At 45.6% G+C, this 16,033-nt stretch overlaps 1 protein-coding gene across 1 annotated transcript in view; it reads right to left on the bottom strand.

Annotated features, from left to right (window-relative positions):
- Positions 1 to 4,217: 4,217 nt before the first annotated feature.
- Positions 4,218 to 16,033, bottom strand: part of LOC139601971 (ATP-binding cassette sub-family A member 9-like) — a 31,477-nt gene continuing 19,661 nt past the window's right edge. Inside the window, exons 26-38 of the mRNA XM_071451387.1 lie at positions 14,747 to 14,812; positions 13,857 to 13,948; positions 13,302 to 13,422; positions 12,867 to 12,984; positions 12,292 to 12,383; positions 10,935 to 11,107; positions 9,611 to 9,686; positions 9,263 to 9,357; positions 7,885 to 8,004; positions 6,454 to 6,594; positions 6,150 to 6,229; positions 6,014 to 6,069; positions 4,218 to 4,743 (exon numbers count right to left, since the gene is read on the bottom strand). Of these exons, the coding sequence (XP_071307488.1) occupies positions 4,645 to 4,743; positions 6,014 to 6,069; positions 6,150 to 6,229; positions 6,454 to 6,594; positions 7,885 to 8,004; positions 9,263 to 9,357; positions 9,611 to 9,686; positions 10,935 to 11,107; positions 12,292 to 12,383; positions 12,867 to 12,984; positions 13,302 to 13,422; positions 13,857 to 13,948; positions 14,747 to 14,812 (1,329 nt within the window). The 3' untranslated portion in view covers positions 4,218 to 4,644. The remainder of the gene's footprint in view (positions 4,744 to 6,013; positions 6,070 to 6,149; positions 6,230 to 6,453; positions 6,595 to 7,884; positions 8,005 to 9,262; positions 9,358 to 9,610; positions 9,687 to 10,934; positions 11,108 to 12,291; positions 12,384 to 12,866; positions 12,985 to 13,301; positions 13,423 to 13,856; positions 13,949 to 14,746; positions 14,813 to 16,033) is intronic.

Genomic DNA, 16,033 nt, shown 5'->3' on the forward strand with positions numbered 1-16,033 from the left:
AAATGATCCAAATCTCAGCCCAGAAGCACAAACCCCGTGGTCTGGAGAGAGAAAAACAAGCAGGGTGGGACTGCAGGGGCTAAAGCTGGAATGGGACAATGAACTGCAAGATGCAAATGGAGCAGAACTGATCCCAGGGAGAGACCCCGTGCCCGGCCGTGCATTTTGGGACCATTTTGGTTCATCTTGGGTTCATCTTGTGACCATCCTGGATTCATCTTGGGTTCATTTTGTGACCATTTATTTTGGGTTCACCTTGGGTGCAGCCCTGGCTGGGCTCTGGTGCTGCCCAAGGTGGATCCATGGAGGAGATGCTTTGAATAAATCCCTGCTTTATTCTGTAGCTCTGCCCAGCCTCTGCTCCAGCTCTGCCTTCTCAAGGCATCAGGGGAACATCTGGCTCTGCTCTGGGATGTAGCAGAGGTGATGCAGGGACAGGAGCTGTGCTGAAGGGGCTGGAGGTGCCCAGAGCAGGTGACACCCCCTGTTCACAGTGCTTTTCCTCCCAGGACACACACAAAGAGCTTTCTCCTTGGTGTCACTCCTCTCTCCTGTCATTCTGGGGTTTTTCCCCCTGGGTTGTTTGGAACAAGGGGTGTTTTGTGTCCAGCTGAGCTCCAAGCTCCGCAGGTGCCTGCAGGGGGACCCAGGGGGACTGTGAGGGGCTGCACAGGGCTGGGGATGTGCCAGGCACCTTCACAGGACACAGAGGCACAGCCCCACCTCGGGATTCCTCTGCAGGACACCAGCCCTGGGCTTGGCATCCCAAACCTCCCCCTCCTCTCATGCCGCAGGATTCAGCCTCAGCTGCTTTGGATCTTGCATCACTGATTTTTGGGAAGCTCCTTGGACTTCTCAGAAATACCACTTTTGTTGGGTTTGTTTCCTTGCACTTCAGGGGTGTTGCTTAATTAGCGTTTCATGCTGATTTCCTTCACAGCTTTGGGGAGACCTGAAAAAACCCCAATATTCCTGTCCAGACACCAAACACCCCTTTGCTCCCCAAATCCCACAGGGTCAAACACTGTCCCCAAACTCCCAAACCTTGAGCCTGTCTCTCTTGGTCCTCAACCCCAAAAAAAAAACCCCAACAGGGTGAGTTTTTCTCATCTGGCCTGGAAGGCTTGGGCTGCTCCTGGCTGTCACTGCAGGGGGACAATTTGGGATGTGGTGCCTGGGGATCAGCACTGGAGGCAGCTGCTGAATGGCCCTTTGTGTGCTTTGTCCTTTGGCTGGATAAAGGGGGCATTATTAAATGTAAGAAATGAGAATCTCTCTGTTGGTCAGGCCGAGTTCTTGCTGGGTTCCTGCAAGGAGCAGTGGGAGCTGGGAAGATGGATTCAAATTTTCTAGAAAATCTCCCTAGCCAGGATTTTTCTCCTGGGAAGCCTCAGAGAAAAAGGAAAACAATTCTTATCTCATTTGCTTCTCCTCTGTTTTGCTCCTTTGGAATGTGTTTGGAGATTGTTTACCCACAGGTGATTGTTCCATTGGATTCTGCTGGGAGTTGTTTTCACTCTTTGGCCAATCAGGGCCAAGCTGTGTCAGGACTCTGGAGAGAGTCAGGAGTTTTCATTATTATCTTTTTTAACCTTCTGTAAATATCCTTTCTGTATTCTTTAGTATAGTTTAGTATAGCATTCTTTAATATAATATAGTATCACAAAATAATAAATGAGCCTTCTGAGCACATGGAGTCAGATTCATCATTCCTCCCTGCCACAGGGCACCCTGCAAATACAATAGGGAGGATGGATTCACCCCCAGGCATGACCAGCAGGCTCTGCTCCAGCTTTAACAGCAAAGGAGCCTCGTGCTGGGCTGGGAAATAGGGAGAATAATCAGAGTTAGGGCCCTTCTGGGCTGGTTTTGTGCAGGAGCAGGAATCCACACCACAGCAGGATCTGCCAGCGCCTCCTCTCACAGGCAGAGCTCCTGGGGATGCTTCTCCTCCCTCAGCCCTCAGCTCAGGGGGGAGCAAACTCCAAGGGGAATATTTAAGGAGTCAGTTCATTTCCAGGAAACCCTTCTCTTGCTCTTTCTTTTTTTGGGTTTTTTTTTTCCCCAATGGAAAAGTTAAGTCCTCATGAACTTTTTGAGAACTTTTGTTTGTTCCCTCTTGCTGGCTAAACTCTGCTTTGTGCTGGTGACAGAGCCCCTTTCTCCCAGTGCTGGCCTTGGGCCTGGAGCTGTCCCCTGTGTGCTGGCAGTGCCACCAGCCCTGTCCCCCTTCCCTCCAGCCTGAGGCAAAGCCCCAGCTCCAACAGCTCCATCTGGGGACTCTTTGGGGTCTTTTCCTTCTCCTCCTTGTGCACGAGGTGATGGAGTGAGCTCTGCTTGCTTCACCTTCCTCTGCAATGGAAAATGTCCAATATCAGGGGGAATAATCCCTCAGAGCTGAGGGAGGGAGGGGTGGTGGCTCCTTGGAAGGAACAGCAGCAGCAGTGGAAGGAATTCCTCTTTCCAGCTCCAGAGATGCTCTCTCTGGGACAGGACTTGTTTGCTGGGGATTTTGGTGCTGTTTGAGTCTTTACATCATGCAAAGGTCTGCAAAGGGAGCAGGCCCATCATGCTGGGTGGTCAAGGGAAGGTTTCCCAGATTTCTGTGTCACAGCAGGACCCAGAGGGCAGAGCAGAGTGGATTTCACAAACCCACTCAAAGCAGCATCTGCAGAGGCACAAACCACAAAATGCTGAGGGAAATAAAAACTCCAACAGCAACAGATCATATAAATGGTATTTATCTCTGGAGGCTCGTGGCTTGAGTTCTCCACTGCTACTGATACCCCAGAGCAGCAAATAAAACTCTTCCCTTTCAGAGAATCCCCATTTCCTGGGGCTGAGTGTGTGAACAGGGGACACAAACGTTTGATGACTTCATTTACCCATTTCTCAGGGGTACAGGGTAGGAAGGGAGCTGTTGTGCAGCAACAACTTTAAACAAGTAATAAACAAATATATTATAATAACTATATAATAATAATAACTAAAAATAACTATAATAACTATATAATAATAACTATAAACCATAAAGTAGTTAATAAACAATACAATTACAAAAGTTTCTTTTTCATTATACCAAAAAAAGAAAAAAAGGAAACAACCAGGGTGTCCCTGAAGATGTGTCCTCCAACTGCCAAAATGTGTTTTGGAGCTGAGTGTGGGATGTGCACAAGCAGTGATTGCAACACAGCCACCACTGGGACTGCCTGGAGAGAACTGGAGAATTTTCTGGGAGAGTTTTAACCTTTGCAAACTGGGCACAGGGATAAAGGGAGGGGAGTCATTGAATAATTTGGGTTGGGAGGGACCATTAAAGGTCACATCATCCAACCCCTCTGCAGTGAGCAGGGTCACTTTTAACTAGACCAGGTTATTCCAAACCAAATCCAACCTGGCTTTGAATGTTCCCAGGGATCCAGGGGCAGTCACAGCTCCTCTGGACACCCTGGGCAGGCTCTCACCTCCCTCTCAGGGAAGACTTTTTTCCCAATATTCAATCTAAACCTCCTCTCTGTCTGCTTGAAACCATTCCCCCTTGTCCCATCACCCCCTGCCCTTGTAAAAAGTCCCTCTCCAGCTCTCTTTAGCAACTGGAAGGGGTTCTAAGGAATCCCAGAACTTCCTCTGCTCCACCTGGGTGGTTTTCAGGAGAAGGACCAAGAACTACTGGCCCCAGAATGGAGGGAGGGCAGGGCTGAGCATCTGCTGAGCCAGGTAACATCTCCCTGCCCTCTGCATCACCCCCATGCCCAGGGGAGGCAGCTGGAGCTGTTCCTCAGGGCCCCCAGCAATGATGACAGGTGAGGATGGAACTGCAGCTTGTTCTATAGAGACATTTATAGGAAGAGTATAAAAATCCTCTCAGGGAAGATTTTTTTCCCAATATTCAATCTAAACCTCCTCTCTGTCTGCTTGAAACCATTCCCCCTTGTCCCATCATCCCCCTGCCCTTGTAAAAAGTCCCTCTCCAGCTCTCTTTAGCAACTGGAAGGGGTTCCAAGGAATCCCTGGAACCTTCTCTGCTCCCCCTGGGTGGGTTCCAGGGGAAGGACTGACACCCACTCACCCCAGAGTGGAGGGAGGGCAGGACTGAGCATTTGCTGGGCCAGGTAACATCTCCCTGCCCTCTGCATCACCCCCACGCCCAGGGGAGGCAGCTGGAGCTGTTGCTCAGGGTCCCCAGCAATGATGACAGATGAGGATGAGCAGTTTGTTCTATAGAGACATTTATTGGAAGGGTATAAAAATGGTATAATTGCATTATAAAAGAATGCAAATTCCAGTAAGAGCACATCACAGGCAGAGTCCCAGACATGGGTGGGACAGGAACACAGGAGGGCAGAGCGTGTCCAGATACCGTGGTGCACCCAGATCCAGAGAGATTTTTCATCCATAGGGATGGATTGGGACCCTTTTCTCTGCAAAGCTTTCAGTCCTCCTGCTTCACCCTGCCTGGCTTGCCAAGGGCTTTCCCCAAAACAGGCACTATTGGATCAGGCAGCTTTGGAAGTGCAGCTTGGAGCAGAGCCCTGCAGGTGAAACACCTTCTGCAGCACAGAGGAGCCTCTTCCCCATGGTACACTGAGAGTAGCAGTAAATGTGTGCACTTTGGTTAATACTGAGCAAGGCATAAATGAGCATTCAACAGTCCTCCTGCTGCAGCTGCTTCCAGTCAAAAGTCCCATCCAAAGTCAGATCAAAATTTTCCTTTTCCTGCTCTCGGGAGAGCTCCAGAAACACCTGAAATGAGCAAGGTAATGCTTGGGTTATTTATCTGTGATGCTCCTTTGCAGGAGGCACAGCTCTGCAGCCCTGGGAGGGGTCTGGGGAGGCTTTTTGGGAGCAGGACTGAGCCTCCTTTCTCTCTGGAGTAACCAGGCAGGATCCCCTGCCTGTAGGTATTCCTATACAGGTTTTTCCCCATAGATATCTGCTTTTATGGATGGAAGGATGTAGAGAAGCTGAGCCTCCTGTGCTCTCTGGATTAACCAGGCAGGCATCCCCTGCCTGTAGGTATTTCCATCATACAGGTTTTCCCCACAGATGGTGTAATTGCATTATAAAATAATGCAAATTCCAGTAAGATGTAGGAATGTGCCCCCTTAAAAAGGAAATGTGTCTCCTTAAAAAGGAAAAAAGCCCAGAAGTTTCTTTCCTCAATCAGCAAAAAAAGACACCTCGTAGGACCTGGGGGACTTCACTTCATATTTAAGGACAGCCAATTGAACAGGAGCCAAAAAGTCCCACCTAAGCAATTTACTAGAAAAAGAAGAGAACAAATAAACTAATTGCTTTTATGAGGTGTTTTACCAGGAGCAAGAACCTCTTGCACCTGGCTTGGCTTTTCTCTGTAAAGAGTTCTGTTATTTTGCCTTTTATTAAAACTTTTTCATTTCCAACACTACCACAGAAGCCATCCTGCTGATTTTATGCCTTCTAAGGCAGCTGAGCTCTCTTGGGTGTGAGATAGATCTCCAAGAGCTTGTGAGACCTGGCTTGGGGAGACCATTCTATCACACAGGTTTTTCCCCACAGATATCTGCTTTTATGGATGTAAGGATGTAGAGAAGCTGAGCCTCCTGTGCTCTCTGGATTAACCAGGCAGGCATCCCCTGCCTGTAGGTATTTCCATACAGGTTTTCCCCACCAATGGATTGACTTAGACATTCCTCATCTTTGCCACCAGCCTTGTACCAGCACCACTCAATAATCTGCTGTTTCCAGGGCACCCTGAGGGGCTGGGCATGGGCAGCTCCCTCCTTGGGTATTCTGTGTGCCTTCCTCGACCAAGGGGGGTTTGAGATTTCATCCACACTTGTCCCCACCATGAAAAATCCTGGCAGTAAAAAAACCAAACCATTTCCCACCACTTTGCCAGTAGAGAGCCCCTCACCCACCAGCCTTGGACAGTTTTTTGGTGGAGCTGCCTTTGGGCCACTGCACCAGCCTGGGTTTGGCTGCAGCTTTTGTCCCTGCTCCTGCCTTTACAGCACAAATAAAATTCACCTGCCTGAGACAGAGTATTCAAGGAGAAGCTGTACTCCTCGAGGCTGCAGCTTCGTTTGGCTGTGGAGAAACGGGGAAAAGGTTGGAAATGAGCAGTTGCTGTTCTGCCTTTTGAAAAAGTCACCTGGTTTTGCTCTTACCTTCCTCCAGCTTGGAGAAGGACTGGGACAAGGGCAGGGCATCTCTCATTGGGACCTTGTAGACAAGCAAAGAGGGGAACCTTGAGGAAACAGAAGAAAAGGTGATTCTTGCTCTGTATTGAGGTTCTGGGGTCAAACCTGTATGGGCGTCCTGCTGCTGGGATCACAGGAGGGCTGGATGTGGTGACATTGTAAATCAGGGAGCTGCTCATCCCTCTCCAACTGTGTCTGGCCACCCCACCAGGGCTGTTCTCAGGGATGAGGCAGGGTTGAATCCCCTCCTCATCCCACATTTTGCAGTTACCTCTCCTGGCGGGCTGCACCAGGGAAAATCTTCAGAACCTCAGCGTGCAGAGCATCAGAGCTCTCTGCATCCTTGGCCTTGATTTCCAAGAGATATCCTCTGCCAAACTTGCTCTTCAGGTACTGGATGGAGCCAATGCACCTGCAGGGCAGGGAGGCACAGAGGTGACAGTGAAATCATTGTCACCTCAGCACCTGCTTCTTCCTGAGAAGGAAACCATGGCACACTTCATGAAATATATTGCTTTGTGATTTCAGGGTTTACCTCAGAACCTTGGATCCCTCCCTGATAATTCCCTCCCAGCTGTGTCAGTCACCTCTCCTTTGCCCTCCCAGCACTGTCTGTCAGTCCTGGAATTCCAGAAGGGCCTCGAGTGATTGGGCAGATTCAAAGGATGCCCTCTACCCCTGGGGGGCATTGGGCCATCCAGGTGTCCTTTGTCCCTTTCTCCCTCCCCTCCTGTCCCTGCTTGGTGCCTCCCTGCCCCTTCCCTGCCCCTCTCCCCGGGGTTAAAGGAGCAGCAGCCACGGGCTCAGGGAGTTCTGTGGGAGCTGGTGCTGGATTCAGAGGCCTGAGGGCCAGAATAAAGCTCTGGATCCAAAGCCTCCATCAGAACCGACTCCTTTCCTTCACCATGGCCTGAAAGCTTCTCCACAGAGGGAAACCTGAGGAGCAGCCCCTGTTATGGGGGGAAGCTCCATCCCAGCACTACCAGAGCTCCTGCAGGCCTGGACTTGTCCCCACTTGCCCAGCTGCAGCACCCAGCCAGGCAAAAGTGTCTGTGGGGTGAAACACCACACACCCAGCCAGCCAAAAGTGTCTCTAAGGGTGAAACACCACACACCCAGGCAGCCAAAAGTGTCTGTGGGGTGAAACACCACACACCCAGCCAGGCAAAAGTGTCTGTGGGGTGAAACACCACACACCCAGGCAGGCAAAAGTGTCTGTGGGGTGAAACACCACACACCCAGCAGCCAAAAGTGTCTGTGGGGTGAAACACCACACACCCAAAAGTGTCTCTAAGGGTGAAACACCACACACCCAGGCAGCCAAAAGTGTCTGTGGGGTGAAACACCACACACCCAGCAGCCAAAAGTGTCAGTGGGGTGAAACACCACACACCCAGGCAGCCAAAAGTGTCCCTGGGGTGAAACACCACACACCCAGCAGCCAAAAGTGTCTGTGGGGTGAAACACCACACACCCAGGCAGCCAAAAGTGTCTCTGGGGTGAAACACCACACACCCAGCCAGGCAAAAGTGTCTGTGGGGTGAAACACCACAGTGCCACTGTTTGGCTCAGCACCAAGGGCCAGACAAGCTCAGGCACATCCAGTCTGGCTATATTGGCATTATCCCAATAAAACCCCTCGCAGGAGAGGCTGGAGGAGCGGGCTGGGTGAGCTCCAGCTCAGCCAGGCGCTGCCACCCACCGGAGCTGCCCGGACACCAGGATGGCCACACGGTCACACATGGCCTCTGCCTCCTCCATGTAGTGTGTGGTCAGGATGGCTCCTGACTCCTTGCTTTTCAGGGCATCCCGGATGGTTTTCCTGAGGATCAGAATGAAAAAAAAAAAAAAAATAACCAACAAAATCCAACACTCCTTAGAAATATCATTTGGGGTGGTGTTTGTGGGTTCCCAGGATGAGGGAAGAGATGAGAATTTTGACTCCATGTTTCAGAAGGTTGATAATATAATATAATATAATATAATATAATATAATATAATATAATATATATTATATTATAATATATTATATATTATATTATTATAATATTATATATTATAATATTATATATTATAATATATATTATAATATAATATAATATATAATTATTATATATTAATTTATATATTATATTATATTATATTATATTATATTATATTATATTGACATATTAAAACTATACTAAAAGAATAGAAGAAAGGATTTCATCAGAAGGTTAGCAAGGAAAAAGAATGGAATGATAATAAAATCTTGTGACTGCTCACAGCCTCGACACAGCTGGACCTGTGATTGGTCATTAATTAAAAACAACCGCATAAGACCAATCAGAGATGCACCTGCTGGTAAACCATCCCCAGACCACATTCCAAAGCCATCAGATTTTTTTCTGAGGCTACTCAGCTCCTCAGGAGAAAAATCCTGGCAAAGGTATTTTTCAGAAAATATGTCATTGACATTCATTGTTCTTTGTCCATCCAAATGCCTTTCCCCTAAAATAAGAATAAAATTTTCACGTGCAGCAACTTCAGATTAATGAGCGCACGGTAATGCTTTGAAATAATGACAAAAAATACTTTTGACTCGAGTTTCTTCATGAATTCTCCCAAATCCCATTCAGGACTGCCCTAAATCTTGCAAAAAGGATGAAGGTTAAATAGTTTTTCATCCCTGAGTTCGAGAGAGACAAGAAATGTATTTTCCAACAGAACCATTGCAACGTGAGGGACAGCACCATCTGTGGATGGGGTAAAACCCTTTTCCTGTAACTTCAAGCTTCTCCTTTTGGCTTCCCATCCCTTTCCCATGGTGGGAACACCAATTTAATGTAGTGGTTTTGGTTTGCTAATTGGAGATTTCTCCAATTTCGAGATTTTTCTGGCTAATGTACTAATGAGTGTGGTGTAATTAATTACTAATGCGCTCACTTCCTGCTGTGAGGTGGGGTTAGGAGAAAGGCAAAGGAGCCTCAAAACTTTAAAAGGGTACAAAGAAAAATGTATTGACAGCAACTAAAAGAAAGAGTAATAAGAATCAGAATAAAGCTTTCAGAACACTTCTCTTCATAATTTTTCCTGCTCACCAGACACAGCGCTGCCCGTTGGGATCCATGCTGGTGGAGGGCTCGTCCAGGAGCAGCACGGAGGGGTTGCCCAGCAAGGACAGTGCCACACACAGCTGTGACACAGAGAAAGGACTCAGCCAAACCTCCTGGCACTGTGCCCACACTCAGCTGTGGACAGCACCTCCTCATTTATGGGAATTGTGCTTTATGAAATGTGGGTTTGGGAAAGGCTCAGTTCCATCGCCCCACCCAGCACGAGGCGCTCCCGGGTAGCTCAGGGCACAGCTTGGTCCCTCCACTCAGAAAGGGGAGTTTTAATTAGTGTTTGAGCATTGCTGTGCTCATTATAGGTGACTCAAAACACACCTTTCTGGTGATCCCAGGAGGTAATTTTCTGACTTTTTTGTTTAAGTAGTCTCGAAGCTCCAGAGCGTTCACAATTCTGCAGGGAAAATGAAAAAAGAACATTTTTATAACTCCAAATCAATACTCTCATCAAGTGTCCCCAAAATGACAAGAAAAAGGAACTTTTCTCCCCTTGCTCTCGACTCCTGCTTGCTTTCATTAAACATTTATTGTGTTACTAAAATGCAGTGGGTATTTGAAGCAGAATGCACTGAAGAAGCCACAAGCTCTTTTCTAAACCCATCACCAGTGTCAACAGCATTGCAAATCCATTCCTCTTGCCAGTGTCAGCTCAGCACCCTTTCTTGTGGTGCCAGACTCTAACCTCAGAGATTTCAGAAAAGCTGCCTAAAGATAACGTTCTTAAGAGGGCATTAGTGATAAATTTATCCCCACCAAACACACTCAGGAAAATTGGAGGTTTTCTAAACCCACTCACTAAAGCACAAAAGCACTTTTGCAGCTGAGTTTCCTGATTTCTTTCCAAGTTTCCTCTGTGAATTTTGACTCTCTGGTCCCCTCCCCATGACTGAGGGGTGGAACTTGGACCATCCCAACCCTCCATGTGTGAAAAATGAGTATTTCATGATTGGTTTTTTGCAAGTATTAAAATGAATATTATATGTGTTATGTTAGAAGGTTATGCTGTATTAATTTTTTTAAGTAGTGTGTTAAATATAGTTTAGGTTATAACATAATGTTAAAATAGAAACTAACATAATGTTATTTTATATTATTTTATATTTTATATTATTTTATATTTATTTATGTTAAATATTTTAACATAACGTTAAAATATATATGTGAGATTTTTTTTTAAGAAATGAATGAGGTACTTGCAGCAGATAGCAGCTACAGGACACCTAAATCTTTCAGAGAAAAAAGAATTTATTGCTCCCTTATCAGGAGAAACCAACTTCTTCCTGCCTTGCTCAGCCCTGAAGACACGGTCAGGATTCAGAGGAAGAAGCTGACACTGCCCAGACAGAATCCTGTGTTTGAATGGAATTTATGCATCATGTATGAGGTGTAGGAATATGCAACAGGCTGTTGTTTTTAAGGGTTAATCCTCTGTTAACGTGGGTCCTTTTTCAGGCTTATACTGCCCAGAAAAGGTACCCGGACCGTCCGCAACTCTTTGTTCTATTGTCTCATATTGTCCTAATCCAAACAGTCCAAATTGCTATTACTCTAATTATATTACTACTTTATTATAACCCTTTTATTACTATCAAACATTTACAATTTTGAAAGCAAGTGATGGTTGTTTTTCACACACATGTACCTGTGCACAGCAGCAGCCGCGTCCTCCTGGTGCAGCCCCTTGACGGCGGCGTAGACCCTCAGGTGCTGCAGCGGGGTCAGCTCCAGCCAGAGGGGGTTCTCCTGGGGGCAGCACCCCAGGAATGCAGGAGCCTGCTCCAGGGAGCCTCCTCCATCTCCCCTCTTCAGCAGCACCTGCATAACCAGGCTGGGCATTGTCCTCTCACACAGCCTTGCCCAGCGCGAGGCCGTGTTGGGGTTTTTCAGGAGCAGGGTGGGACTGCTGGGATCTGTTCCTTGAGCTTTTATCAGCCCCAGTACATGGTTGAGACAATGGGGAGATGGCAGCAGCTCATGTACAGCCAGCAGCAGCCAAAGATTTCTTTGTTACAGAGCATTTACAAAACTTTCTGGCCAACAGCTCATTGCTAAATCTTACAGATAGTTGTTCTAGACAGTCACTGACAACTGGAAGATGGCAACAGCTCATGTACAGCCAGCAGCAGCCAGAGATTTCTTTGTTACAGAGCATTTTAAAAACTTTCTAGCCAACAGCACATTGCTAAAGCTTACAGACAGTTGTTCTAGGAAAAAAGCACATTAAAGTACACAAAAAGCACATTAAAGTACACCTGCTTCACACAATGTTGGCTTGTCTGCTCTCTATTAACAATACACAATACTCCAGTATTAAGCTTAAAACCTTCTACCATAAACCTTAAACCTTCTACCTTTATACTCTAAAACCCTCAATTCATATGCTAGGCATATTTTTCTGCAGTCTTAAGGTCTATCTTAGCCAAGCCTAAAACTCAAACCATTGTTTCATATCCTTGCTTGCTGTACTGTTGTCATTTTTCTACTTTCAGACTCTGCAGTTGCAGCTAGCTCTGAGCTCTCTGCTCTCTGCTGTCACAGCTTTCTGAAAGTCTTCTTATCTTTACAATTTTTCCCACCCAAGGGGTGGTGCAGGGGAGATTATGGGGTTTAAGTGAGGAAACCCATGGGGAGGGAGTGATTTCATACTGTTCATAACTATAACTATAACTATAACTATAACTATAACTATAACTATAACTATAACTATAACTATAACTACAACTACAACTACAACTACAACTACAACTATAAATATAAATATAAATATAAATATAAATATAAATATGGCAATTAGGGCAGATGCAGCACCTTATCAAAATTAGAAGTAGCTCACCATCACCTTATTAAGACATTATTTAATTTAATAGCACGATGGCACTCGATTAAAACCCTGATCACCAATAATGCTCTGACAAAAGCTGCAGCCTTGATAAAAAAGCCGAGGTGCAAGGTTTGGATTTTTGTCATGGGCCCATCCCTGGTCCCCAGGTGAATCCTACCTTCCCAGCAGTCAGGGCTGTCTCTCCAGTGATCATTTTGATAGTTGTGCTTTTCCCAGCCCCGTTGGGCCCCAGAAGTCCTAACACTTCTCCTGCAATCAATACACAGAATTTCATAGGGCTATTCCCCATTCAAGAAATATATCATAAATATATAAGAATAATCATAAATATATCATAAATATACAAGAAATAGATCAATGTATACAGTCCCACAAAAGAAAAAATAGAAAAGGAAGCATGCTAATATCAAAGATCATATAAAATAAATGGTTTTGTTGTATAAAATACACACTCAGAGAGCCCATAAGATTTCAACTTAAAACTGATGCTGTGAATTGCTCCCAGGAGCCACTGCTAAAGTGGTCCCCTCTCCCCAGGATCTTTATTTTATCTTTATTTTAGATAATGGACAGTCACAGGCCATCAATAGGATGCACCATTAACACATCAAGCCCAGACTGAAGGTGCTTTAACAACAGAAAAAATAGATTTGACCTTTCTGACCTTGCTCAGGTAACTGAGAATTAACTCTGGGTCCAACACAGGTCTGGCAGGACAGTCCCAGTTCTCACCTTTTTTAACACAGAAGGAAAGGTTTTTGGTGGCTGTTTTCTTCTTCTTCTTAAAAAGTGAGCCAGCTTGCTTTATTTCATATTCCTTGCACAGATTGCTGACTATAATGACTGATTCCTGAAAGTGAGGAGGAAAGAGCAAGATTAATTTATTATCTTGGCTAGCATCAATCCTTCAGTGATTTTTTTTCCATTAGAAAAGGCAGAAAACTTTCTGAAGGTCTTTGTTTTATAGTTCACCACAAATATGAGGTGCAAGAGGACACTTTATTGGCAAGGTTCCTCTTAAGAGCTTTCTTCTCCTGAGGGAACCCACACTTTTGGAATTTTGATTTTCCCAGTGAGAACAACACAGCCAGAGCCCTGCCCTGCACAGGTTTGTGTTTTACCAAGTAGAAAATCAAACAAAACAACAAGGACAACACTCAGGGGTACCTCCTCCTGACTGGGAGCCACCAGAGCATTTCTCACTGCTTCCCTTTCAGCTCTGACATCTTCATCTTCCTCCTCGAGCTCCTTGGGGTGCTGCTGGCTGCTTTCTTTTCTTGGGGAAATCCTGAAAACCCACCAGGTTTAGCTTAGGATTTTGTTCTTTACCTCTGTTCTCCACCAGTGCATTTTGGATAAACCAAAGAGGGAACTTCCCTGGGATTGAATTTATGCAATATTATAATGATTACAATTAAAATCATCATCATTATTGTTATTGTTGGGGATGATGATGATAATGATGAGGTTTATAATCTTTGGTTTTTACCAAAAAAAGAAGCTGGTACATCCCACAGCACAGGCAACATCCTATGGACATAACTTAAAAACTGTTTTATATTATCACACCACTGCAGTATTTAAGAGGCTATTGAAGTCATCAAAAGATCACCAGTATTAAAAAAATTATATTTAAAAATAGGGACACAAATGCAATGTTTTCAAGGAGAAGCAGTGGGGTGGGAGTTTAGATCTCATATGTGCATGTGTGTTAATACAAACCTAAATATGGGGTCCCGTCTCAGCACTGCTTTTCCATATTTTAACTCCAAAAAGCGAAGAAGAAGAATGAACAGCGCAGAATGGATGTAAGGCTGAAAAACAGAGGTTGCCACATTAACAGCCTTGCCTTTCCTCCCACCACAGCTGGCACTGAGGTGGTGGCAGTGCTATAAAGTATGTGGGGGAAACAGAATACATGAAAATGGCCCATTAACACTGAAACTCTGGGTAATCAACACTGCAGAAAGCACTAAGGGCAGAAAAAACCCAATCCGTAAAATAACAGGACAGCATGAGGTGATCTGGGCTTATTCCATTTTGCTTTCCCCAGTTCAAAGGTGTGAAATTATTCTAGCACAGTGGGTAAAATGTCATCCAGATCCACCCAATTCCTCCTCCTGCTTCCTCATAACTGAGGAGGGGCTTTAGGATATGGTATTTCCTCATGGCAGGGAGGAATGATGAATCTGACTCCATGTGCTCAGAAGGCTCATTTATTATTTTGTGATACTATATTATATTAAAGAATGCTATACTAAACTATCCTAAACTAAAGAATACAGAAAGGATAATTACAGAATGCTAAAAGATAATAATGAAAACTCGTGACTCTCTCCAGAGTCCTGACACAGCTGGGCCCTGATTGGCCAGAGAGTGAAAACAACTCCCAGCAGAATCCAATGAAACAATCACCTGTGGGTAAACAATCTCCAAACACATTCCAAAGCAGCAAAACACAGGAGAAGCAAATGAAATAAGAATTGTTTTCCTTTTCTCTGAGGCTTCTCAGCTTCCCAGGAGAAAAACCCTGGGTGAAGGGATTTTTCCAGAGAATGTGACATTAGGAGACCCACATTCCTAAATAAAAGCAACGTTAAATGTTTTCTTACTGCAAAGACAGCAATCAGTACATGACTGCCTGAAGCCGAACTGAATGGCTCAGAGTCCCACAGGATCTGTAAGAATAAAAAAAATACTCAGTGAAGAAGTGTAATTCATTCTGTTTAATGCAGTAACATTCAGAAATGCTTTGAAAATCTGCAAAACTTCTGATTTTCCCCAGATGAACAGATACAGATGTTTGGCTTTGGGAACCCTGGTCCTACACCAGAAAATGTCACAGCTCTCAGTACACAGAGCAGATTCTCCTTCCAGATGTTCTGTCCCAGGCAAACATCTCTGCTTTGGGTCCCAGTGGAGAGGAGGTGAGTGGGACAGGACAGAGGAGACTTCACCCCTCAGTAATTTATCATTTATCAGCAGTGTTACACATAGCTGGGGGTTTTGTCAAATTCTCAGCTGACTTTCCACCACCCCTGTCAGCTGACATGGAGTAAAGCCCCTTGTGAGTATTCTAAATTTTAACTCAGGTTTGTTTTTTTTTCCATGCAAAGACAGATCAGTGGCTTCAGATTTTCTCTTAGGATTGGTCAAGCCAAGTTGATTGACTTTGTGCTTGCTCCATCCTTGGCATTGTCCAAGGCCAGCTTAGATATGGCTTGGAACAGCGTGGTCTAATGGAAGGTGTCCCCTGACATGGCAGGGAGTGGAAGGAAATGAGCTTCAAGGTCCCTTCCAAACCAAACCATTCCATGATTCCATTCTATGACTCTGTATGGAAGGAATTAAGAGTTTTTACCTAACCTGCAGTCACAGCTGCACAAGAAGTCACCCCCAGCCCTGATGAGCAGCTGGGAAATGAGATCTGAGCTGAAAGAGTCGTTTAACAACACGCTCTGGAAAATCCCACTCAGGATCAGCCTTCCCATACTGCAGCGTGTGGTTACTCCCAGATTTTGGGGCAATTAACCCCAGATTTTGGGGCAATTATCTCCAGATTTTGAGGCAGTTATCCTCAGATTTTGGTGCAGTTACCACCAAATTTTGCTGCAGTTACCAACAGACTTTAGGGGCAGTTACTCCCAGACTTTGGGGCAGGTACCATCAGATCTTGCTGCAGTTACCCCAAGATTTTGGTGCAGTTACTCCCAGATTTTGGTGCAACTACTGTCAGAGTTTGGGGCAGTTGCCACCAGACTTTGGGGCATTTACCAAGATTTTGCTGCAGTTACCCCAAGATTTTGGTGCAGTTACTGCCAGACTTTGGGGCAGTTACCCCCAGACTTTGGTGGGGGATGAGGACCCAGGGCTGTGTTTCAGGCCTCTCCTTGCCCAGA

The sequence above is a fragment of the Agelaius tricolor genome, unplaced genomic scaffold (assembly GCF_023055355.1).
Source record: "Agelaius tricolor isolate 1412-34295 unplaced genomic scaffold, bAgeTri1.0.p SCAF_32, whole genome shotgun sequence".
Classification (NCBI taxonomy): domain Eukaryota; kingdom Metazoa; phylum Chordata; class Aves; order Passeriformes; family Icteridae; genus Agelaius; species Agelaius tricolor.